This window comes from Equus asinus, chromosome 9 (genome assembly GCF_041296235.1).
Source record: "Equus asinus isolate D_3611 breed Donkey chromosome 9, EquAss-T2T_v2, whole genome shotgun sequence".
NCBI lineage: Eukaryota > Metazoa > Chordata > Mammalia > Perissodactyla > Equidae > Equus > Equus asinus.
Window position 1 is genome coordinate 30,805,139 of NC_091798.1, and position 24,370 is coordinate 30,829,508.

General features: G+C 34.7%; 1 protein-coding gene across 7 annotated transcripts in view; it reads left to right on the forward strand.

Annotated features, from left to right (window-relative positions):
• Positions 1 to 24,370, forward strand: part of CSNK1A1 (casein kinase 1 alpha 1) — a 50,895-nt gene that overhangs the window by 21,450 nt on the left and 5,075 nt on the right. Inside the window, exons 3-11 of one of the 7 annotated variants that reach the window (XR_001399869.3) lie at positions 4,156 to 4,282; positions 7,875 to 7,973; positions 10,395 to 10,478; positions 14,622 to 14,761; positions 15,647 to 15,725; positions 16,734 to 16,808; positions 18,895 to 19,001; positions 19,986 to 20,134; positions 23,595 to 23,996. Coding sequence is in view for 5 of the 7 variants with exons in the window: in XM_014852600.3 (XP_014708086.1) it covers positions 4,156 to 4,282; positions 7,875 to 7,973; positions 10,395 to 10,478; positions 14,622 to 14,761; positions 15,647 to 15,725; positions 16,734 to 16,808; positions 18,895 to 19,001; positions 19,986 to 20,139 (865 nt within the window). In the remaining 2 variants the exon portion in view is untranslated. Of the gene's footprint in view, positions 1 to 4,155; positions 4,283 to 7,874; positions 7,974 to 10,394; positions 10,479 to 14,621; positions 14,762 to 15,646; positions 15,726 to 16,733; positions 16,809 to 18,894; positions 19,002 to 19,985; positions 20,140 to 23,594; positions 23,997 to 24,370 lie in introns of those variants that run through there. The other 6 variants (XR_001399871.3, XM_014852601.3, XM_014852599.3 and 3 more) reach the window with 6 other exon arrangements.

Consider the following 24,370-nt stretch of genomic DNA (forward strand, 5'->3'; position numbering starts at 1 on the left):
TAGAAGTCCTTAGGCCTCATAGGAGTTCTTAAAATATTTCAGTCATTTTATTTCTTTTCTAAGATATTTCCATTTTCATAAAGAGATTTCTCAGAGGAAAGAAACCCCTAGCTTCAAATCTCCAACTGTAATATAACACTTCTACTTGGTCCCCCCTGTCATTGACAGCCCTTTCCCTACTCCCTGATTTCCATATTGCATACTGATGCCAAGGCTAATCCTAAAAATAATTTATTTAATTACATTATGTTCCAGACACACATTACTGGTAGTTCCCCCAGTTATTTATGGAATTTAAAATTCTTTAGCCAGGCATTCAAGAGTCTGTAATATAGCCCCCAACTATCAACCCAACTTGACTCTCCCCTCTCTAGGGGCCCGTGGTCTGTTCCTGCCCCTGTCTAACACTTTTCCTATCAAAGTATCCCTCCTTCAGGATCTGACTGGTAGCAGACCATTTTCACAAGTCGTCTTTGACAGATTTAGTTCCTATTGATCTTTTGGTTTTCTGATTCTGTCAACAGTTTTTGTCAGCCCCAGCGACTTGTGCAGAGATCATCTTACATTTCTGCTTTTTATGTGTGTTTTAATTTTTTAACTAGGTTTAGTTTGGATATGGGTTTAGAGGAAAGGAGATGAGAACAAAGAGGTGGACCTTACCTTCTCTTAGCATCTTCAGGCCTTAAGGTACCTTTTTTAATGCTCTAAGTAAGTAATGATGGTTTTATAAATTGAGAACTTGTTCTTCAGTCTACTTCCTGGTTGGTTGGGCAAGACTAAGTCTTAACAGCATTGATTTGAAACAAACAAATGGAAAATGAAACTCTTGCACTTTTTTATTTTTACTTTCATCCTTTAAATTACTTGATTCTTTTGCATGTTTTGAAACTATTAGGAATAATAAGGTCACGTCAAACCAGAGTTCTTTTTGTAATCTCATAGATATCTGAGTACCTACATTGTGCACATCTCTTTCCCACAGTGTACTTATAGCAACACATCTACTCACATAAAAAATGTCTAAATAGAAGACCTGAGTTTCTAGGCTTAGAGGCATCTAGAAAGTGAATAGGAGTGAAATTTTTGTGTTGGTATGTTTTAGATTGTCTGCAAAGTTAAAAGGTATCAGAGAATCAGGTTAGTGCTTGCTCATTACCTAGGTTCTGTGAAGACTTAAAAAAACAAAGAAACAGTCAGCTCTATCTTACCAGGTGTAGAGACAGAAAAATCAAAGTAACAATCCCTGAAACTTGTATTGTCAAGGAGTTATTGTGGATACAAGCAGTGGTCAGTGGCTGTGGGAATTCCATGAAATGGGAGACCATTGTGGGATAGGCTACTTAAGGAAGATTTCTTTGACATCTGCGTATTAGGACTTTAGGATTGAAAATAGGGAGTTAGAAGCTCTCAGAATAGAATTGGAAAATGTGGAGGTGAGGGTAGAAACTGAATAAGTAGGATTTGGATAAAAGCAGAAGATGGTTGCTGTCTCCTAATCTGTGTAGAAGAATGTCTGGCTCAGTTGGACAGATAGAAAGCACAAATGGGGAGCATGCGAGGTGTTAGCTTTAGAGAAATAAGATATATGTTCCTTGAAACCAAAAGGAAATGTAAAAGATAAAAACACCTGTCGCTTAGGTTTAAGAAGTTGGACTACCAATCTCTATACAGCAGAAAGACCTGATTATTTTAGAAACGCATAGTTGCTCCATGGAGAAAAATGTCTTGGAAACATTGTATTTCAGCTTTTTTTAAATGGATTCTTCATCTTCTTGACCTTGAGAATACTGGATATGTTTTATACTCATACACTTAAACAAATAAGAAGAAAAATACCCAATAACTTGATTTTTTTTTGAGTGTGTTTCCAAATTCATCAAATTTTTCTCAATTTCTAATCATTATGAGAGTATTCCGTTAAAGGCTTACATTGCAGATGACCCTTCAGAAAGTGCTATATGAGATCATGTGTAGTTGCATGAAGATATGAAGTATGAATTTGTGCTTTTTATATTTCAGGTTTGTATTTGGGCTTGGATGGATGGTTGTAAAATTTGCTTATTTATTGTAGTTTTGTTAATGAGCCATCGGTGTGAATCTGCTGATGTAGAGATGAGATGTAGTCTTATGAGAGTTGATTTATGCTTTCCCCTTTTGCCTTTGTGCCTTCCTCTTGCTGCCTTGGCTCTTTCTGGATTTGGTGTTTTCTAGAGAATCATTTCTTTTTCTTTAAAACCTAGATAAATTAGATTTAGTATTGGACATTTATAATGGCAAGGACTGATTTTGAAGTTCCTGACAGCTCTCTAGCACAAATTTGCCTCTGCACTAAAGTTAAGGAAGAGGAAGAAAAGAAGGGAAGGAAAACAAAATAAACAGAAAGGAAAAAGGAAAGGAGAACATCACCTATTCACTTTGTTCATCATTTGCTTTTTATAGTAGTATTATTTGTTATGTTTTATCCATCTCTTTCCACGCTGTCGACTCCCCGCCCAACCCACCACTGTGAGTTTTTCTTTCAAGTAAATGTTTGAGTGAATATGAAGGGTGTTGAATTCCTATATGGAAAATAAGGGATGGAAGAGGGAAAATTATAGCAGCTTTGTACACAGATTTAGGTACAGTAAAGACAGACTAACTCTACCATTGGCACGTCTATTGCTTTTCTCTTTTTTTTTCTGCTTTTTCTCCCCAGATCCCCCCAGTACGTAGTTGTATGTTTTAATTGTGGGTCCTTCTAGTTGTGGTATGTGGGACACCGCCTCAGCATGACCTGATGAGCGATGCCATGTCCGCGCCCAGGATCCAAACCAGTGAAACCCTGGGCCACTGAAGCGGAGTGCGTGAACTTATTAACCACTTGGCCACAGGGCCGGCCCCATTGCTTTTCTTAGGCTAGTGGGCAAGATCTCTAGAAGGTTAAGCAGAAACTCTTTCCTCATCAGGGTACCTTTCTCTACAAAGAGGATGTGAAAATGGATTCCTTTTTATTTGTTTGATAGCAGCAATTCATATGTCGGGCTTGCAAAGTAGTTCTCAAGAACAGTTCAAGCAAAAGTATAGGAAGGAATGTGAGCTTTTTAAGCCTCGTTCCCTTTTGATCTTTTACTCTCAACATAAAATTCTAGGAAACATATTCACTGTATCTGAATATAGGACCACACCTATGTAGTTAATTTTGCATTTCTAGAAAAATATAATTATTAAAATATTAAATCCTCATACTTTCAAATATGGTATATTTTGGTATTAGTTCTTATTGGAGTTAACAAAGGAATTACTCCAGTCGAGCTTTAAAATAGCTTTTGCTTCTTTTTTTGTTGTTTTTTTAACATTTTAAATATTGACCAATTTTCTTTTCAAGCAGAATTCACAAAACCTAGATAAGTTTGAAATAAAAATGGTAGTGCTTATTTCTAGGAAAGTACCCTTACCAGAATTATAGGCATATAGAAACTTGAAATAATTTATTGCAGTGATTCCCAGTCCTTGGAGTCTCTGAAATTAGCAGTAGATGTTTCTTGAGTTACTCTGGACAAGCTGTATATTTATCTGTAGGAACACAGCATGGGATAATTAAAACATGATTCCAATCAAAAGCCCGTGTTATCTTTGTGGTAAGACTGGTTATTTTCTGTAATCTGAAACTAAGCAAAAATGAGGCTCCTTTTTGTAAAAAGGACAAGTAATTATTGATTAAATACAGCTTGGTAGGAAATGGAACAAGAGTTTAATAAAAGGGATCTTTGCTTTCTGAAACATTTCAGAATGACTGATATAGTTTCCTTCATTTCTTCAATTAGGAAGTAGGAGATTAAGAAACTTGCCCAAAGTCACAGGAGTCAGTGGCAGATGGGGTATAGAATTCAACTGCCCTAGAAAGAGCAGTGTTAAGACTGCCACACAGATTCCATCTTAATAGGACAATGGGGTCACTTGACAGAAAAAAAAAGTCTCCTTATACTTATATTATGTTGGGCAGGATAGTCAGTCAGTGAGTTCATCCTCTGAATAGAGGAAAACTTAAAACTTAAATAAAACCTAACCAGAGAGGGAAGTCTTGTGCTTAGGGTTTAAGAATTTTTAAAGTTGGCAATGTTAAGTGATAATCAACTTTTCATAATGCCCTCCCTTCTACTTTTCCCCTTTTATTAGGTGGTATGGTCAGGAAAAAGACTACAATGTGCTAGTCATGGATCTTCTTGGACCCAGCCTCGAAGACCTCTTCAATTTCTGTTCGAGAAGGTTCACAATGAAAACTGTACTTATGTTAGCTGACCAGGTATGTGAAATTTTAATGAGAATAAAAATGGAGAATATTACTATTCACCTCTATTTAGCTGTAATTTAAATATTTATAAACCAGAGTATTATAAACCTATGTGTTACTATTTTACCCTTCAGATTAGCAAAAAAAAAAAAAAAGATGTTAGTAGGGGTGTAGTCATTCAAGTGTGGTACTATAATATGACTTGGACATGTTTTCCTATAGATATAGGACAAAACTGATTATATTGGTTTATTACTCACCTATAGACTAGTAATTTTCAAGCTGCTCCATCAGATGGAGTATATTTGTTTTAGTGTTGAATATAGCAGGTTTCCTTATAAGATTTTGTTTGAAGAAAGGGTTCAATGTATATAAGTATAGATAAATATATACCGTCATGGGCCATGTAACGACATTTCTGTCAACAAGGGACTGCATATATGACAGTGGTCCCATAAGATGAGTACCATATAGCCTAGCTGATTCCATCTAGGTTTGTGTGAGTATACTCTGATGTTTGCACAGTGATGAAATTGCCTAACGACGCATTTCTCAGAACATATCCTCATCGTTAAGCAATATGTGACTGCATATTGAAATTTTGGTTAAATTAAGCAAGTTGAATGCTATATATTATGTGTGGGACCCTTATAAAAGCTATATTTTTGAGGAAAATAAGGCTTTTATTTAAGGAAGAATTTTTGACCAAATAGATGCTTCTTGAAGCAATGGATTCTCAGCCATTGGTAGTATTTAAGCAAAACCAGGCAAATTTTGGAGATGTCATTAATTAGATTCATGCATTGGCTGGAGGTTAGGTTGTTTTAAAGCCAGAGCTTAGATTCTTTGATCTTAATAAAATAAGAAAGAAAACTAGTTTTAAAGAATTTTTAAGATAGGGGAATGGGATCAGGAACAAGCCTTGAGAAAACAGATAATACAATAAAAGATAACAGGTAAATGTTAAGGAACTTATTTTAAATTTTGGTCAAGATACCTTTAAGGGCAGGAACATGTTGGAAATGCTTCAAGGGAAACTCACTGTCTTTCTAAAAATGCTGTGGAAGAGAATGACATTTTACGATTTAGATTGGATGTCATAATAAAGTAAATGAGATGATAAACAGAACTGGTATTTGAGGTAGAGTTTCAGAAATTATAAATTCAAATGATTAGAAAGTAGTGCTTATTTTCTGTAATCAACGCCTTGTATTCCCTAAGCTTAACAAAACCTTTGAGTGGCTCAAGCAAATATTAGCAAATTATAGTGTTCTATTTATGGCACATTACGAACTCAAACCTTTTAGTATCTTTTAACTAAGATGTGAGTGAATTCTAATGAAAGAGTTTGTATTCTGTAGGGCCAGGAACACATAGGCATTCTTACAGTGAGCATTTATTCAGGGCCTACTGCTGTACCTAAGTTAGCACTGGAGGATGCAAGGAAGAATAGGAATTAGTCCCTTCCCTCTAGGAACGTAGAGTTTAGTAAAGAAAAGTGGAAAATACAGTGTTCAAGATGTGTGATAGAAGTTTATATTGGGTACACCGTTGACATAAGAGAAAGAATATACTTCAGGGAAGAGTGTTGCAGGAATGCATTCGTTTAAGGAGGTAACAGCCAAGTCTTACTTTGTAGATGATAGGCAACACTTGAGTAGTCTGTAGTTTATGCCATTGTCTTTTGCCTGACCTATTTCCGGTGAGTTAATAGTCACAGTTTAATGATGGATATTGCTTACCTAGGACAAATATGTACGTTAAGCAAGCCAAATGTTTTATTTTACTTCCTTTAAAGTACAGCTTGCTGCTGTACTTAAAGGTGGTATTTGGACATTATATACATTTACTTCCTTCTAAGTATAAAATAGTTTAAGCCAGGGATTACAGGTTTGGCTTCAGAAGACATTTGTCAAGGTAGAGGAGTAAGATTTAGAATCTGTATATCCGTGGTAATAAAAGCCCTGGGGAAAATGGGGACAAATAAAAAATAGAATCCTGACACATACTACTGAGAAGAGCAAGAACATATGGGTAGAAAGATAATGTCAGTCATCTTTGGATATGGAAAACATTTTCAAATAGAACTTCTAAGTATCTTACAGAAAGGGTAGACATTTGATAATTTGAAAGTTAAAACTGACGGAAGAGATACCATAAATAGTTAAAAGACACATTTTTAAAAATGTAAATCTGTTTACACAACAAATGACAGATAAAAGATTGTCTCTTATATCCAAGAATTCTTAAAATTAACAAGAAAAGGAGAAGCCAAAAGAATAATGGACAGAGTATGGATTGACAGGTCGTAGAATAGTAAATATTTAAATAGTCAGTAAAAATGAGCAGATTTCCAAACTAAGTGTTAAGAGAATTGCAAGTGAGATTAATACGTGTCAAATTGGCAAAGTTTAGAAAGAACTAAAATAACTTTGCTAGTGAGAAAAAGAATACTATCAAATACTACTGCTGGAAAAATGAATTGTTATAGCATATTTTGAAAGGCAGCCTGATGGCACCTAACAAAATGAAATATATATGTACCCTTCAAGCCAGGAACTCTCCCTATAATTGTATGGGATTTGTCTCCCATAGAAATAAAAGCCCTAGTGGATAAGGATGTGTTTGTCTATTAATAGCATTATTGTTTACAGTGGGAAAACATTGGGAACAATGAGAATACTGTGAGCTGGGGGATGATTGGGGAAAACTTAAATCTATACCACAGAATGTTTGTAACCATTAATAAGAGTGCTAAGACCCATACCATTTGACTTGGCAGAATTTCCAAGAAATCAAGAAAAGCTTGTTAGAAAGACATGTTCACTATTCAGTTTTTGAATATGATTCTATAATATAAATGTGGAGGAAAAACATGGGAGAGTCCAAAAAGCATGCCAGAAAGGAACCCCAGCATATGGATGTTCCCATTTATATAAAAGATATGCTTATGGTGCTACCAACTTCCAGGAATGTTTGGGATATGTTTAGTTAAAAACAAACAAGCATACAAGAATAAAGTGGATAGAATGCTTTTTTTGCAATTTAAAACAATAATGACAAGATAGCTGTATCTGTCGATTGGTCATCATCCCCTACTCCCAAGTATATGTGTGTGTCCGAGTTTATGCAGTACGAATATAAGAGTGTGGAAATAGATCTGGAGAATACCAGGCTGTTTTAACACAGGTTACCTCAGGGGGCATAGAATTGAGGGTGGAAAGTGATGATTTAGCTTACACTTTTTATAATTTATTACAATAACTGAAACAGTTCTAAATTTATTGTAATTTAAAATTGCAAACACCAATTCTTCTTGTCAGGTTAGATGCTGTCATACTGGAAGAACAGGCCAAAGCCTGCTGCAGGTTTGTGCTTAGATAGCCATCGATCTAGAGATTAAAGATATCCACATCAGTCGAGATAAATGGAAAACCTGGTTGCTCTTTCCATTTAGTTTTGTCTAGCACTGTCTCTGTGATCTCTATTAATAGTTATTAAAATATACTGTGATCTTGAAAAACAATTGAGGAATAATATGTTGCTTTCTTTCATCACAATTCAAATCATGTAACTCACTTTTCTCTCCCCTTTTTTTTTCCAGATGATCAGTAGAATTGAATATGTGCATACAAAGAATTTTATACACAGAGACATTAAACCAGATAACTTCCTAATGGGTATTGGGCGTCACTGTAATAAGGTTAGTCAAATGTTCTTTGCATGAAAGAACAACAAGTAAAAACTCCAAGAATTGCTTTGGTTCTATCTTTAAAAAGTCATAGTAAATTGAATTTGCTGTTGATAATTGCTTTGAAAGACTGTGCTAGAAGAATAATCAGCTAACTCTATTAACTTTGTAACTTGAAATAAATTCTCTCCAACTTACCCAACCAAGGTTAGTTATCTGTTTGGAAATATAAAATTCCCAAGGGCTTTATAATGAAATGCAGTCTTCTGTGTTACTTAACTATTTGACAGTTGTATATGTTTTTCATTCATTCAAATAGTGAAAAACCCCATATACTTTTCTTCCTGAATGCGAAAAATAAGATTTTAACTTTTGTCTCTGAAATGTGGGTTTTTGTAGTATATGTGCTTGTGCCACTTTGGGAACCACTGACCCAGCTGTCACCATGGCGATAACATTTGCTGAATGAGCATAGTTGATAATGAGAATTCTTTAGTCCTCGGATTTGTGTATTCAAAAGGATAACTTTTGGGCCTTCTTCAAAAGTAGTTGACAGTTTTACTTGGGTGCCAAGTTGGGTGGGTTTCCCACCCCTCTTCCCCCTTTCAAAGGAAAATACAGACAAGTGAAATGAACGTTAATACAATAAAATTGGTATTCATTGGGGTCTCAGAATGGTTGAACTTAAGGGGTGATTGGGTTTTAGCTAGTGGTGCATGACTGCAGTTAGAAACTAATTGTGTTGAAACTTTTTCTGCAATTATTAGTTTTATTGAGTGAATTGCTTTTTTTATCAATTCAATGTTGAGCTCGGGCAGACAGGCAGCATTGGCAATGCACTAAGCATGTTATGATCTGATGACCTGATAGAAATTCTCAACTTCAGGACAACTTGGGGTTTTTTTTGTTTTTTGTGGTTTTTTGTTTTGTTTTGGAAGAAGATTCCCATTTGTTTAATTAAACCATTAGGGAATGTCTGGTGTTTTTAGGTCTAGTTATAAATGTTTACCTTTGTTTGCCTGTATGAATGCCAACTGGAGCCATTGCCATTAGAACTGGTGTTGTTAATATGTGAGATATTAATGTTGGTCTGACCAAGTTTTAGGAAATTAAAATTTTTTGTTGAAAGCTGAGCTTTAAATAATGAAAGGGGCTTAAATCTACATATAGCTTACCTTGCCATTCCCAAATTGCATCTTTCTTTCTTTTTTTTTTTTTTTTAAATATTACGTAGGTTCTCTCTTTGAAGTCTCCAGGTTCTTAATTGTTATTGCAAAACCTGGTACTTTAATTGAAAAGAAAATTACCGGTCTTAATTTTTTGGGCAGTTCTGTCAGTTTGACCCTAATCTTCTGTTGACTATATTTCCCAGCCCTCCCTGTCCGATTTTCTTCCCGCTAAAGATCCGTTATCCTTATGTGATCCGTGTTCTGCATGTTGACATTGCAGTACACGGTTTTTGCCTTAAAATTAAACAATGACCTAGATAATACCTCTCTGCTTTTCCCCTCCCCTTTAAAAATAGCTTGTCAATCACATGGTTATATTAGGAAGTCCAAATTGACCACTGATGAAAACCTTTTTAGAATCTTGTGTCCTCTTCAGAGATATTTTAAAAAATATTGTGGATCTGCTTCCTGTTAACACAGATTCAGAGACACTCTAGGGTAGAGACGCAGTGTTTTCCTTAAGATTAAAGTAAGTGTTTCCTTACTTAAGATTCAAATTCTAAATGTTGTCGAACATTTTAGATTAGTGTTTCGTTTATGTAGTTGGCTTTTAGTGTTTTCTGTATTACAGTTTGAAAAATGCCAGTTATTTGAAACTGGATTCTTTGGTCAGCTTGTTCCAGTAGTTTTCTATTCTTGGGAAAAAAGAGTTTTGGGGGGCTTTTGAGGTTGATTTTTGAAGTCAAATTTCTTATTTGGAAAATTGTTCTGAATTTGATATTTAGGAGTAGTCACTCCAATCTTAGTGAATTTGCTCATCTCTTCCAGTAATCAGCCCTGCATGCTTATGAAAATAAATTTTAAGGTGACTAAATGCCTTCTACCTCTTCCTTACTGAAGATTTTTTTCCCCTGTACAATCTTTTTCGGGGGAAGGGCAGATTGTGGTACCAATGATTGCAGATCCAAATTTCCCATTTTTGATTAAAAAGTTAAAGAGCCAAATGTCACCATTGCTATCCCTGTTTCAGGCAGTGACACAATATAGTGGCATTAAAAACCTGAGTATTTTCCAGAATTCAAATGTTCTTGAGCATGTGATTCTTATTTGGAAAACTGAGAAGCTACAGTGCTTGGTGGAAGAAGGATGGCATTTGGCTACCCTATTCTTTCTCTAATGCCTCGGTGTTGCCTGTCTGCGCCGGCCATTGTTGCAATGTAAGCAATACTGTTTGATGCACTGCCACCCTCTATTGTCTGTTTAGTGTTTAGAATCTCCAGTGGGGAAGAGGAAAAGAAGCATGACTGTTAGTACTTCTCAGGACCCATCTTTCTCAGGATTAAACCAGGTCTGAAACTGTCTCCTATTCCAACCTCAATCCCAACTTCATGTGCTTTTCTTTTTTATTGTTTTATTTTGATTATTTTTGTTTTGTTTTAATTCTGGAGAATGTAGATCTTGCTCAAGCACCTCTTACGTTGGCATTATTCAGACATACTTGGCAAACATAACATTACTAAGGTGTTTCTTTGTGGCTTTTGCTTAAAGCTTGTAAAGTTTAGAGAAAACGTAAATGAAAACAGGATTATGTTTATACCTCTAACATTCACTTGAGGAAATAATATGTTGGTCTAGTGTTGAAATTCCTTACCTAATAGTATAAATTTGAGGTAGACTATTTTTTTAGTTTTTAAAAATATATTTGGAGTTGCAGAACTTAATGCATGAAATACATCTAAATTCAGTTGCATAAGTGCTGTATGATGAATATATTCTACCTCACCTCTCTTCCCCTTCCCTAATGAGCTTCAGGTAAGTGTAGATCAGATTTCAGATCTCTTGTTTCTAGAATTGATTTACCTCAATCTCTAGATTCCCTTAACTTCAACCAGCGGCATAAAATGCTTCAAGAGCATTATATGCTCTGGAACTAGAAGACATTCATTCTAACAATATAACAATAACATAATTGAAGCACTTATTAAACAGTTACTATTAGTAGCACATAGAAGCAATTCAATGAATGCATGAGCTAATGATTTAGTGTTTGGCAGGCTAGATAAACACCTCAATAATTTTCTAAATAGTTTTTAAATGTAAGTAGAACTCTTTCATTTTCTTTTACTTTTGTAGAAGTTAGCTTCCTTATTGTATGACTTTTCAAACAAGGGAAAATAGTGTTTTGTTTTAATCACAAAATTTAGCTATATAAATTTTGAAGCTCCTTAAAAAAGAACGAATCGTTATCATCTGATTTAGTTTACACTGAGAAGCAAGTATTGGCATGAGTAATCAAAAAGGAAAAAAAGTTGTATTTGATACTGCGCATACTTTGTAGTTGCTTGATTACCACATGCATCATCTGGGTAATCATTTAATCCTTTTTCATTCTGCCAAGCATTATTCCAGGGACCACCTTCTCCTGCTGTTAAAATGGTTTCAGAAGTTCAAATTTCTTTCTATTCACAAAAACATCAACTGGTGACTAGATCTTGGTTGGGGGTGGGTGGGTAATTAAACACATTATAAGGCAACTTTAGTGCCCTGTTTTTACTTAACCATCCGTTGCCACATTTTACTTTTTTGTAGCATAATCATTTAATAATTTCCATAAAATTGTATTGAATTGTTTATATTCTCTGCATACAGGTTAGCAGGGTTGTGAGGAAAAGTGGTGTTGTGAGGTTTTTTGGAAGGGCAGGAGAATGTGACCCTTGAGTCAGAGAAAAATTGCTGCAATTACTAAAAACTGAAATTGGCAATAGTGTTTCTGAAGAAAATACACCTCTGCTGAATGGAGTTATCCTAGCATGTCCAACATTAACTCATTTCCACGTGCTTCTGGAGAATAGACGGCATTCTTTAAAACAGGCACAAATTTTACTTATGACATGTAATTAAAATCCACAGAAAAGTAGCCTGACCCACCAACGAAATTAGACTTGTCTTTGCATATGCAAATCTGTAAAAGTACATTGTCTTATGACTTACTGAATATTGTCTTTTCCTCATTTGGTTCTGCTTCTACATATCTGCTGCCGTTTGGTTAAGTATCCTTGGTATCTAGTGCTTTTGTGTAAACACTCCATTATGTTTATGTTCATTTTTATTTATTTTTTAAAGATTTTATTATTTTTACTTCTCCCCAAAGCCCCCAGTACGGAGTTGTATATTTTCAGTTGTGGATCCTTCTAGTTGTGGCATGTGGGATGCCGCCTCAGCATCACCTGATGAGCGGTGCCATGTCCACACCCAGGATCCGAACTGGCGAAACCCTGGGCCACCGTAGTGGAGCGTGGGAACTTAACCACTCAGCCATGGGGCCAGCCTCTATGTTCATTTTTAAAATCAAGCATAGAGAGCCACTTAAAGAAGCTTGATAGATACTAGAAGACAATGAACTACCAAGAGATTTAAAAAATTTTAATTTTAAGTAGTTTTTCTTTCAATTGTTTCCTCTTAAAATAGAATACCTTTGTTTAGCAGTGACGTTACTTTTCCTGTGTTTTCAGTTTTCATAAAAGAAAATTTTAAATTGATTTATTTGCTTTGTAGTTTTTTGATTAAAGACTGAGATATTTAAGAAGATAGTGTTTGTATTATGTTTTATTTTCTTATTGAATTTGATTTCATCCTTTAGAGTTGTGGAAGGAAAGAACTCTCTAGTGAACACTGAGTTTTTATAAAGCAATCTTTTAGTTATGAGAAAATGTCTGGTTTTAGTTATAAATGGAGCTACTGAATGTAGAGTTAGCCATGAATGGAACTATCAGACGTAATCATGTCTGAGTTGTTGCTATTTTCTCCTTCATTTTGAAGTACTAAAGGGAGCTATCCCAGAAGATATCCCTTAGAAGAGCGTCTGTGTCCTATATCAGTTTTTATTCAAAACCCACATAATTCTTAGGGATATTTGAAAAATACTGTGAAGCTAGATGTCCTTATGTGTTTGTTTTCCCTTTTCTTTCCATGTGAATCTGCAGAAGCAAAGTTATAATTTTTGTTTTGCTTAACAGAAGTGTAGTTCATATATTTTAATATTTGTGTACTAATTTTTATAAGAAACTTGAGTATGAGCTTTCTCTTAGTGTTTTATAACACTAACTTTCTCATCTTCCTATAATAACTTAATTTCTTAGGAAGTGAGTTTAATCTTATTAGAGAACTTTAATTATCCAATTACATTTTACTAAAAATTTAATCTTCTTTTCTTTATATTAGACTAGGAAAGTATCTCATTGTTAAAATGGTGGTAGGAGCTCAAACCTCAGTGCCTTTCCTGTTCAACATATAACTAAGAGAGGCACTTGGTCACATCTGTTTCACCTAAATTAATAACTTGCTTTGTTTATATTTTGACACAAACCTTAACAGATTAGGTGGTTGGGTTTTCCACCTTATCACAGGTTATAAGCTATAGCAGAAGGGACCCAATGTCAGCCTAATGAAAAAACTACAGAATTTAGGCATAACTAGAAAAAAAATGATCTAGGGCTATGGATTGTAAGGGTGCATAAACTGGCCTTGCTCGATAGTCTTTGTAGACTTATGATAAAGGCTAAAATTTTAAGATGATTTGTTTTGCTTTAGAAGGTGGGTAAATATGAATATATTGGAGTTTTTTGGTCAAAAAGTAGTTTTGTTCGTTCGTTTCTTTTTCTTTTAAAGGTTTTAATCATGGAGAGTAAACCTAAATTACTTTAAAAAATTAGCTGCATTATGAACAAGATCTTATTCCCTGTGTACCATATAAATAAGATAGCACAGAACATTTTGTTCTAAGACACTAGTTTGGTTTTTAGTTAGCTTACTTAAACTGCTACTTGTGAGCCACCTTGATTTAAATAATGAAGTACCTTTTTAAGATCTTAGATAAACTTGTTAGGCTTTCCAGAAGTTTAAGCATAAATGTCAATTGGGAAGTATTAGAACATAATGCATGCTTGTTTTAAAAATACTTATTTTTTGTTAATAAAAATATCTGGATTTTGTTATCAGTATCAAACTTTCAGTTGTCTTATTTTAGGTAAGCATTTGTTGGCCTACTTAAAGAATGGCCTTTGTAGAATGGAAGAGTTCCTGATAGCTTATGTCTAGTTCTTGAAACCTCATGCTGCTTGTTTACCAGTAGTAACAGGCTGTCAGATTTCATTATGGCTGACAGCACACTTGTCAACTCTGCTGTCAAGCATATATACATTTCTCCACTATTTTTCTAAAGACAGGTTCCCGAGTGTATAATGAATGAACTGGGCCTGTGAAATTGTTCAGCCGACAAGGAACAACCACTTGATCTAACTGTATTTTTTAACTTGGTTTATTGATGAAGAAAAGTGAAAGCTTACTGGAATGTTAAGTTTATTCATTTCTCTTCTGCTTATACTTTATTTTGATATAATTGAACAAAATAGAATAGATGCCATTTAATGAACAAGAAACATTTTAATTGAACAAGCTTGGAAATCTAATGTCTGTTTATTTTCTTTTAAAGTTATTCCTTATTGATTTTGGTTTGGCCAAAAAGTACAGAGATAACAGGACAAGGCAACACATACCATACAGAGAAGATAAAAATCTCACTGGCACTGCCCGATATGCTAGCATCAATGCACATCTTGGTATTGAACAGAGGTGAGTTTGAAGATTGAATGTGTTTATCATATCCATAGCGAAAGCCATTAATGGGTTTTTGAAATATTTTAATTAGTTTCCTACAGTATCTAAAGATGTCTCTTGTCTGAGGATTTCAGGGATGCTTATTAATCCTTTTACCCACTGTTTTAGCTAGTACAGAGGAGCTGATTAAATGAGGCCTTTTTGTTTTCTTGGTTGAAAGTTGTCTCTTGGGGAAAAAAGATTGTGTGATGGAAAGTTAGAAGCATAAATGTAGTTTGTGTTGATGTTTAGTTTTGCAGCTGAAGACAGTACTTATTTTCTTAATACTGATCTTGGGCTTATATACTGTAATGATGCAAGTTGAGTTTTGGGGAAGAATATACTAGTTATTTTTAAAATATCTGAATACCCTGGGTTAAACTGTAGTTTCACATTTCCTGTAAGCCAGAATATCAGCAGTCCTTAAATACGTGTGTCTGGATATATATGTATGTGTGTATATGTATACATATACGTATAGATGTTTAATTAGCTTTCAAATGTTAATTTATTTCATCCCTGAAGTTATTTTTTATGAGCTTTTGTAAAACTTCTATGTGTCCTGCTCCTTGCCTCTTCCGTCTTTGTTGACCTTATTTGGAAGGTTGTTTAGCCAAATCCTTTTGCTCTTTAAAAATTAAATTGCAGGACTGTGTTGGATTTTATAATTTTGGCTTCTTTGAGAAAATTTTGTTTAGAAATAACTCATTATGAACTTTTTTATTACCTTTGTGTACCTTCTTGCACAAAACACCAAATTGCTCCCTCTCCTGCTTGGGAAAATGTCTTCTTGTGTACCTGGCTTTCTTTCACATGGTTTCTATAATAATTCCAGCTCATAAATTTACGTTTCCTTTCTAGTCGCCGAGATGACATGGAATCATTAGGATATGTTTTGATGTATTTTAATAGAACCAGCCTGCCATGGCAAGGACTGAAGGTAAACCAGATGAAGACTATCAGTTTTTTGTTTCGTTTTAAAAATAAAAATACCTATTAAAGATGACCTTTAAGGTCCTTTTCAAATATGAGGTTTTCTGAGAATGAACTAACTTTAATTTATTTTTATCTTTTATTGAGAAAATAAAATCTGATTGTTTCAGTAAGAATTAAGTTAATAGAATCCCACAGTCATAACTGAAAAACAGTTTCCTTTGGGACAGTAAGCAGGTACCCATTGGTAACCAGTAGTTTTATTTGGATGAAAGTTGACATGGCCTAAGATAGATGGAGACTCTTCGCATTTTCATATGTTGCCATTATATTGAAAATGTATGCTTTTATGTACAGTAAAACTAGTTTATCCAGTATTACTAACTATATTATTTAATTATCCTAATATTTTGTTTCTGTTAACTAGGAGTTTCACCATTAGTTTTTGTAAGTGTTTGTGTGTTAATAAGTCACTGCGCCCTAGAATTTAATGGCTATTTTGATACTTTATTGTTCCTTTAAAGGAAAATGTTTCCTCTATTTATTCAGCATCTGTGAGCTAGACAAATTGCTCAATGCTTGTGTGGGTGGCTTTACACAATATGAATGTTTTTACATTGGATAGATATTTTGACTTAAAATGAGTTAATAATGTCACTAAATCATGGGCACTTTTTTTGTTTTGAGCGGTCTATACCTTTCCCTTTTTGTTGAATATGGGCTAAGAAAACTCATTTCAAATTTGACTTCACTCATTTTTACTTAAATCATAATTTTGATACTTAGACTCACCCTTCCCAATAGCTAAAAATGTTCTAAAAGTAGAAACTCATATAAAAAGCTAACAGTTTAGAAAAAAACTTTTTAAATATATTGTACTTTGATTTCTCATTAACTCGAGGTTGTGATTTCTCTTGAATCTCAAGTTTACATTTATGTCTAGTGTTTTAAACTAATAAGGTTCTTCTCAGTAGTATTTAGTATGTCTTTGTGGTTTAATTCTTATTTTCCTCAGGCTGCAACAAAGAAACAAAAATATGAAAAGATTAGTGAAAAGAAGATGTCCACTCCTGTTGAAGTTTTATGTAAGGTAAGTGTGCATAGTGAGTATTTTTAAAAAAAATATAAATAATCCAAGAACAAAAAGGAACATTTTACTTGCCAGCCCTGGAACTTAAACGTCCTGTTAAGTAGCTAGCTATTTACCATTTTAAATTTAGTTTTTGATGATTCTAAGTATCTTTAAGAATGGCTTGAACATATGAATCATTTTGAATAAACGTTCATTTTTCTGATTGGTTTGGGCCCTTATATTCTATTTAAAATTGGAGGAAAAATAAGAGGTCAGGTAAACGTTTCTACTAGAACCTCACTAGTTTATGAAGAAAATTAAATTAAGAAATATCCTCCTTATCCCTAAAGTGGTGTTAGAGAAGAAAGGATGTCAGCAATTGGCACATCAAAGAGTAGGGAAACAAAGGCAGGCAGATCAGAACAATTCAAAATAGTGATTGTCTGACAACATAGTTGACAGTTTGAATCAGGCTCATTTCTCTGCAATCTCAAACTTCACGGAGAGAGAGGCGTGTGAGTTGAGAATAGAGATGTGTCATGATGAATGACCATGGTCTCTTCCGTAGAAAGAGGACTACGTGGTTGTCTTTGAGACAACAGTTGCATACTTGAAATAATTAGAAAACAGTATATAATTATATAGTTGAGTGATAGAAGGGAGAAATCAGCATAAGTTGAAGTAATACTTTGTGGAAGGGGAGAAATGGTGAGGTCTTCATGTGTATCCCCATGCACAAATTTGCTTTTTCCCTTTTCTGCATCTCTGCGATAAAGAAGGGGATGGAGTGGGAGACTGATGTTTCCTGAAACTCTTTGGGATTTTTTTTTTAAAGTTATGAAATACATTTTAGGTTAATGAATAAAATGTTCATATGTTATAGTCCACCCAAATAACTGTAAAATCTGTATACTTCAGGAAGCAAAGTGTATTTTCTGTACACTACTATTTCCATACAATGGAAAAATTCATTTTGTTTATTGGAAAAGTCATCCATTTTTATAGGATGGGAAAGGGAATTTAGTAGATTCTTTGCTTGTGGGCTGTGTCTTAATTTTGACCTAGACATTGTGAGCCATGTCTGTCTTTCTGGATTAACCACATATAATTGAGTCAGGGTACGATTAACACAGAAATATTAGGTATTCCTATAAAGTAGTGACATTGTTTTCAGTCTCGTGGTTCAGTGGTACTTCTTATTTTATATCTTTAATGCTTATGATATTGGTAGTTTTCTTTTGGTAAGGTTTTGCCTGTTTGCATAAGGGGGTAACACATGAACTATGCTATTAGACTTTCATTTGTGGTTAACTCCATTTGTAATACATGTAAAAAAGCAAGTTCATAATAGAAAAAATTGGAATCCCTACATTTCTAATTACAGGGAACAAGTTAATTATAATGTGTTCACTAGGTCAAATATTATACAGCCATTCAGTAGCTTATGAAGAGATTGGAAATAGCATAGGAGGATGCTTGCAATATAATGTTAATGGAAAAAAACAATATATTATATATGCGATGTGGTAACAGTTACAGAAGAAAGAAAAGACCAACTCACTCTCTTCATAGGACAAAGCATTGGATTGATCTGTAATCACGACAGTGGTTGCTTTGTATGGCTACACTCTTGGTGATTTTAGTTTTTTGTTTTTATAGGTATATACTACTATTATAAAAAAAAGAGTAATTTCAGAGTGGGGAGAGAATACTGTTCATTGTCCTGTTCTGGCAAAGAGCATTGCTGGCCTCTATTTTGCCGTTTTTCATTGTTGCCATCGAATTATTAGACATTGATAAAATAGTAAATGAACAAGTGGGGTACCTAAGTTATATAAGAACATAATACTGTAGGAAAAGGGCATATTTCCTTTACCAGTAATAAAAGATACTGTATGTAATCAAGTGGTTAGGACGATGAAATTTTATTAAATTTATGAGGATACCAAGTCATAGCTTAATATTTTAGTTTTCAGGTCTTCTGGCAAAGTAGTAAAATACCCTCCTCAAATAGGTTTTTGTTTGTATTTAAATAACGTTTATTTTTCTATCTTAAAGTAAGTTTTTTGTTCTTTTACTTTGTGTTTTAACTCTTAAACTTTAGGGATTTCCTGCAGAATTTGCCATGTACTTAAACTATTGTCGTGGGCTGCGCTTTGAGGAAGCCCCGGATTACATGTATCTGAGGCAGCTATTCCGCATTCTTTTCAGGTCAGTTTTTAAGGTGTTCTTAAGACTGTAAACTAGGTGAGGGAAATTAGTTAAATCCATCAGACATTCTCTTCTGACAAGGAGCAGATGAAAGTGGATCTAACCGATATGAATAAAATTTTAGGAAACTATGAGTTTGGCATTTTTCCATTGTGCAGTGTGCAGATGTGCTTGAAAATATTTTAGTTTGGGATAGAAAATCAGTTGAATCAAACTCAAAGTGGAATCTAACTTTTCCACAATAATTGCAATTTACAGTAGATAAAAGTGACTGTTGGTGGCCCTTGGAACTCTCTAACTTTGGTATAGAACCCAATTCACTACCAAAATGAAAAACAGTTAAAATATCGAACAGTTACAGAGTCTGTGGTAGTGTGGAGGCAGGCCCAAACTCTACGGTTCCCTAGGTGCAACCCAGAATTGGTCTTGAACAAAGGGGGAAAATAGAGTACGTGTGGTTTGAAATCTTAGGTGGAAGAGAATAAGAATGTGGAGTGAGTCTCTAACCACAGAAGAGTCTTCCTAAGCCACCAGCATGGACATCTCCCTCACAAACTTTCAGTCCCATACCTACTCTGATTTGTTTTTAGGAGGTACCTCCTGTGAATATCTCCCTAGATAATTGACATCTTGACTCAGTGTATTTGTTTGTCATGCTGCCTTTCATTCCCACTCTCCTGCCTCTTGCAAGGAAGTTTAAAGGCGGCTTCTTTTTGAAAAAGGAGAGGATTTACTCTTATTGAATACAGTAGACCAAAGTGCTGACATTTTCCTCTAATCGTGACATGTAAAAAGTAGAATTAATTAACTGAACAGTTAAAATGAAATTCATCAGTAGGGAAGGAAATCTTTTAGAAACTACCACACTTAATAGAAAAATCTTCTTTTTCTTAAAAAAAGTGCCCTCACTGTTTTGAAAGTTCAGTAGAATATATAACTGGACTCTTATTGCAGGATTGGTATATATAACTTTATATTTTCCAGGACCCTGAACCACCAATATGACTACACATTTGATTGGACAATGTTAAAGCAGAAAGCAGCACAACAGGCAGCCTCTTCAAGTGGGCAGGGTCAGCAGGCCCAAACCCCCACAGGCAAGCAAACTGACAAAACCAAGAGTAACATGAAAGGTTAGTAGCCAAGAACCAAGTGACGTTACAGGGAAAAAAATTGAACGCAAAATTGGGTAATTCATTCATTTATAACAGTGTTAGATCGAGGAGGTGGTTTTAAAATACATGAAAATTTGGCTCTTGTTTTAAAAAAAAGACGTCCTTGGAAAATTTGACTACTAACTTTAAACCCAAATGTCCTTGTTCATATATATATGTATATGTATTTGTATATACATATATGTGTGTATAGTATCATTTCTCTTGGGATTTTGGGTCATTTTTAACAGCTGCATCTTTTTTACTCATTCATTAACCTTTTCCAAAATAAACATTTGGTGTTGGGAATATGGTATAATCAATCAATCCAAAATCCTAGACCTAACACTTGTTGATTTTTAATAATGAATCTGGTTAGCCATGGTATTTTGACTTTCTTTCAGACTAACAGTGTTAAGAATTTTTTCTGCATGTTAATGCCTTTGTATTTAAAATGGAAAATTGTGAACATTATCTGATTTCAAGAGGTGAGTCTGGCATTGCCCCCAAAGTGTCTATCTTCTCAGTTCCAGAGCATCTTGTTTACTCTCTCAAATGCTCAAATAACTGAAAAGCTCGACGCAAATTTCCTAGTCACAAAAAAAAAATCTCTCTTTTAGTTGCTATTTAACTATGTTGTTCATAATTTCAAAATAATTCTTTTGTTGTTTTTGGCTTTATTTTTAAAAATCTTGCAAATATTCAGGGTCTAGGGGTCCATTGTGGAATGGAATTCTGCAGTTAGGCCTCGCATATTGAAGAAAACTGGGGCCAATGCCATTGAACTGCTAGTCTGTTTCCTTTCTGTCTTTCTCTGGCACCCCTGGTGCTACTGAGGAGTAGAACTGCCAGGGCGCAGCTCCATTTCTTACACTGCTGCCACACAGTTCAACTCCTGTGTTTGTGTCGTGTTTCTTGTTTGTTTTTCTTTTCCTGTTTCTGGGGCTTACCTCCTGATACCTGCCTACTTTGTGGAAGTGGTGGGCAGATAAGGTTTGGTTTTTGGTTTCTGATTATTTAATTTCTGAATGACTGCTCTAGTCTGAACTTGGTCTTCTTTGGTCCATATTTTTAATGTTGTAGTTAAACAATTTTGTAATTTAAAAATAGACTAATCTGAGGATACTTTTCAAGAAGTATAATTAACTGATGTCATCCTCATCCCAGCAGCTCATCTGTTATGAATCAAGTTGAGATGCGTCTCTTCCATGTTTCTGTATTTGGGAAGGATTCACAGTTGAAGGTTTAATATAGTGAGGTTCTTAGATGATGAAATTTCACCTCAGGATAGCAAACACTGGTGCTTACACACTGGTCTGCCTGTGCATCTCAGTTGGGACTTAGTTGCCCCTTTTGAGTGTTTTAATCATTGTATATCTAATCATAGTGCCAAGAAGTTCTTAATGAGATAGGTAACTACTGTTGCTGAGAAATGGTCCTAAGATCAGGTAGAGTCTCTAAACTGAGGACTTGTTACAGCTGACAACTATAGTATTTGCTTTTTCTCACAAAATGAAACCAGTTTTTTCCTAAAGCTAGCTGGGATAATAGGATCATCACGAGTTGCAGTTTCTAGAACTAAAATTAGATTGAAATCTCATCTGACCTACAACAGTTTACTTCAGGCATTCAGCAGCCTTCAGAAAGAATTACCGTATTTTGAACTAGTTCCATTGTTAGTTTATTGTGTCTCTTACTTAATAAACAAGCAGAATTTTTGTCCTGCTTTATCCAGGTCTTAAAGATGAGAAGTTGGATCCACTGAGTTAGTATGTTTCCTTGGGAAAAAATTGTAATTAAACTTAAGTTTAATCCTTATTTTGTATTGTAGCTATTTTTCGTAGAAGCAAGTTAAAATCAGAAAAATTTCATAGCATTACACAGAGGAGATATACAAATTGTTACATAAACACACACTTGTAAAATTTTGAAAAATTGGACTTTTCGTGAAACGTAGCACATAGCATTGACTGACAACTGTCACAGATGCATTTCCAGGTGGCATATTTTGACTCCAAACAAAATACTTCTTCCTATTAAAATGTGCCATTCCATAGAATACAAACAACAAAATTCTTTTTTGTCTTTGACTTGTTATAAACAGCTGTTTTATTTTGGATATAGAACTTAGTGCCCCCAAAAAAGTCTTAGACAAAACCCCCTATATATAAAGCCATGAAAGCATAGCAAGTTTGAGGGTGGCTCATGAAGTAAGTACAGGGAGCCTGTTCCCCTAACCTCTACCCCAGCCTTATTATCTGGGTCGTCCATTAAGAAATCTCCTATGAAGTTTGAAAACAATTTCTCTAGGCTACTTACTCTTGATTCCAAACTCTGAGTAATAAGAGTATTTAGAAGCCTACTCTCTTAGGATCCACTACAGTAGCATTTCATTCACGGAAGAGGTCATGCAGCTCAATAATTCATTGATTACAAGAAATCCTTTCAGTGATGATGAAAATAGCATATTAGATTTTTCTGGTTAAAATTTTTGTAGGTGTTTTTTTAATACATCGGATCATTTGTGATTCACAGAGTTATGTATTCAGAGGTTTTCACTGCAGATAGTTCAGTTTCTTAAGTGAATCTTCACCAAGTAGATCTCTATATTGCAGGAATACCATTCCTGGAAAAATCCCCAGGCGGTGGCATTCACTAATATATTTTATATGGTTATCTTTATTTTCGAAAAATCTGTATCTAATGTTTCTTACATGGAAAGTTGTTTTTGCACTTCACTAAGCAAATATCTAAGTTTCTTCAAAGTCTGACTTAACTGAGATAGGCTTTATTAAATGTAGTAGGCAACCTAATTACTTTTCTAAAGAAAAGGTCTTTTGATATATTCCATTCCAAAGCCCATCAAAAGACTAAGAAACAGGCATTTCTCCTACTGCCCTCTATGATCTATACTAGTTTTCAGTGCTCAAGTACCACAGAATTATAGTTACTGTTTTCGTACATGGTAAGGAGAAAAATAAAAGATTCACGTCTAACAAATTTCCAAATGCACTTCACTCCTTTTATATGTGATTATTAGGAAAGTACTTTTCAAGATGTTTAAGAAGCAGTACAGAAAAAGGAAATATTTTTAGGACATTCAGAATCCGGTTAAGTTCACCGTTTCTTTAGTTGAGGGCAGAGATGGGGAGAATTTCAGAAGGTAGTGAAGCCAAAGGTGGATCCTCACATAATTCTGCTATTCTCATCATCTTAACCCATCTGTTCACTACTCCAGCCATCAATACTAAGCGTAGTTTTATCATAATAGTATATGTGGTTGTCAAATTGTTGACATTTAAGAGATTAGAAGTATTTTTCCATCACATTATCCTATCCATGTCCATGGTCTTCCTTGAATTACCTTCCAGTATTTACTGGGCTTCACCTGCCATTTATGTCTAGCTTAACTTTTTCTGACTTCACCAATTGCTGCTAGGAACGTGGCTGGTCACTCAGCAACGTAACCCAAATCACAGGGGAAGACCTTGAAATATCTGGAGAGACTGATCTGCTCTGAATACATTCAATCCAGAGAAGTACCAAGGAGCTGCATTTGTTTGCTGAAATTTTTGTCAGCTTTTTTCACTGGACAATAAAGCCGGAGAGAAAAGAACTAAGTAACCCAACGGGAAGTGAAGATGAGTATGCAAGAGTCGATTTGTGGTGGTCTGAAGCCCACGTCTCTAAGGCTTGTTGGACCTGTCAAACTTTACAACTTGTGAGATTGTCTGGATGATACCACAGCAGTTGGAAGACCTAGAAGAATACAGTGTTGCTGTGACTCGGTGGTGTAGAATGCAGACCATCCACCAGTTGGCGAAGGAATCAGTTGTAACAGGTATTTTAAAATTCAGCAACCTCAGAAATCTGTGGGAGAGTGAATTCTGTAATAGGGAAGACAAAAGAAATCAGATCAGCAGTCTGTTTCTGTAATGCTCTTCAGGGATGTTCAGGGATGATGTGTACCTGCTATACTTAAGTTGTCATTATCTTATTTGTAGTGATAAAAAAATAAAATTTATTTCCTTTATCTTTCCCAACTTAATACTTTGTTAGTTTCTGTGGAGAAAAAAGAGTTAACTGTATTGTTTTTCTTTAACATTTATACTGCCAATCTGATTCAAAATTCTCCAAGCTTGATTCTGATTCTGTGCGACCAAAACAACCACACAAGTGTGTTCTAGGAAAAGTTAATTAATATAAATGGCATTA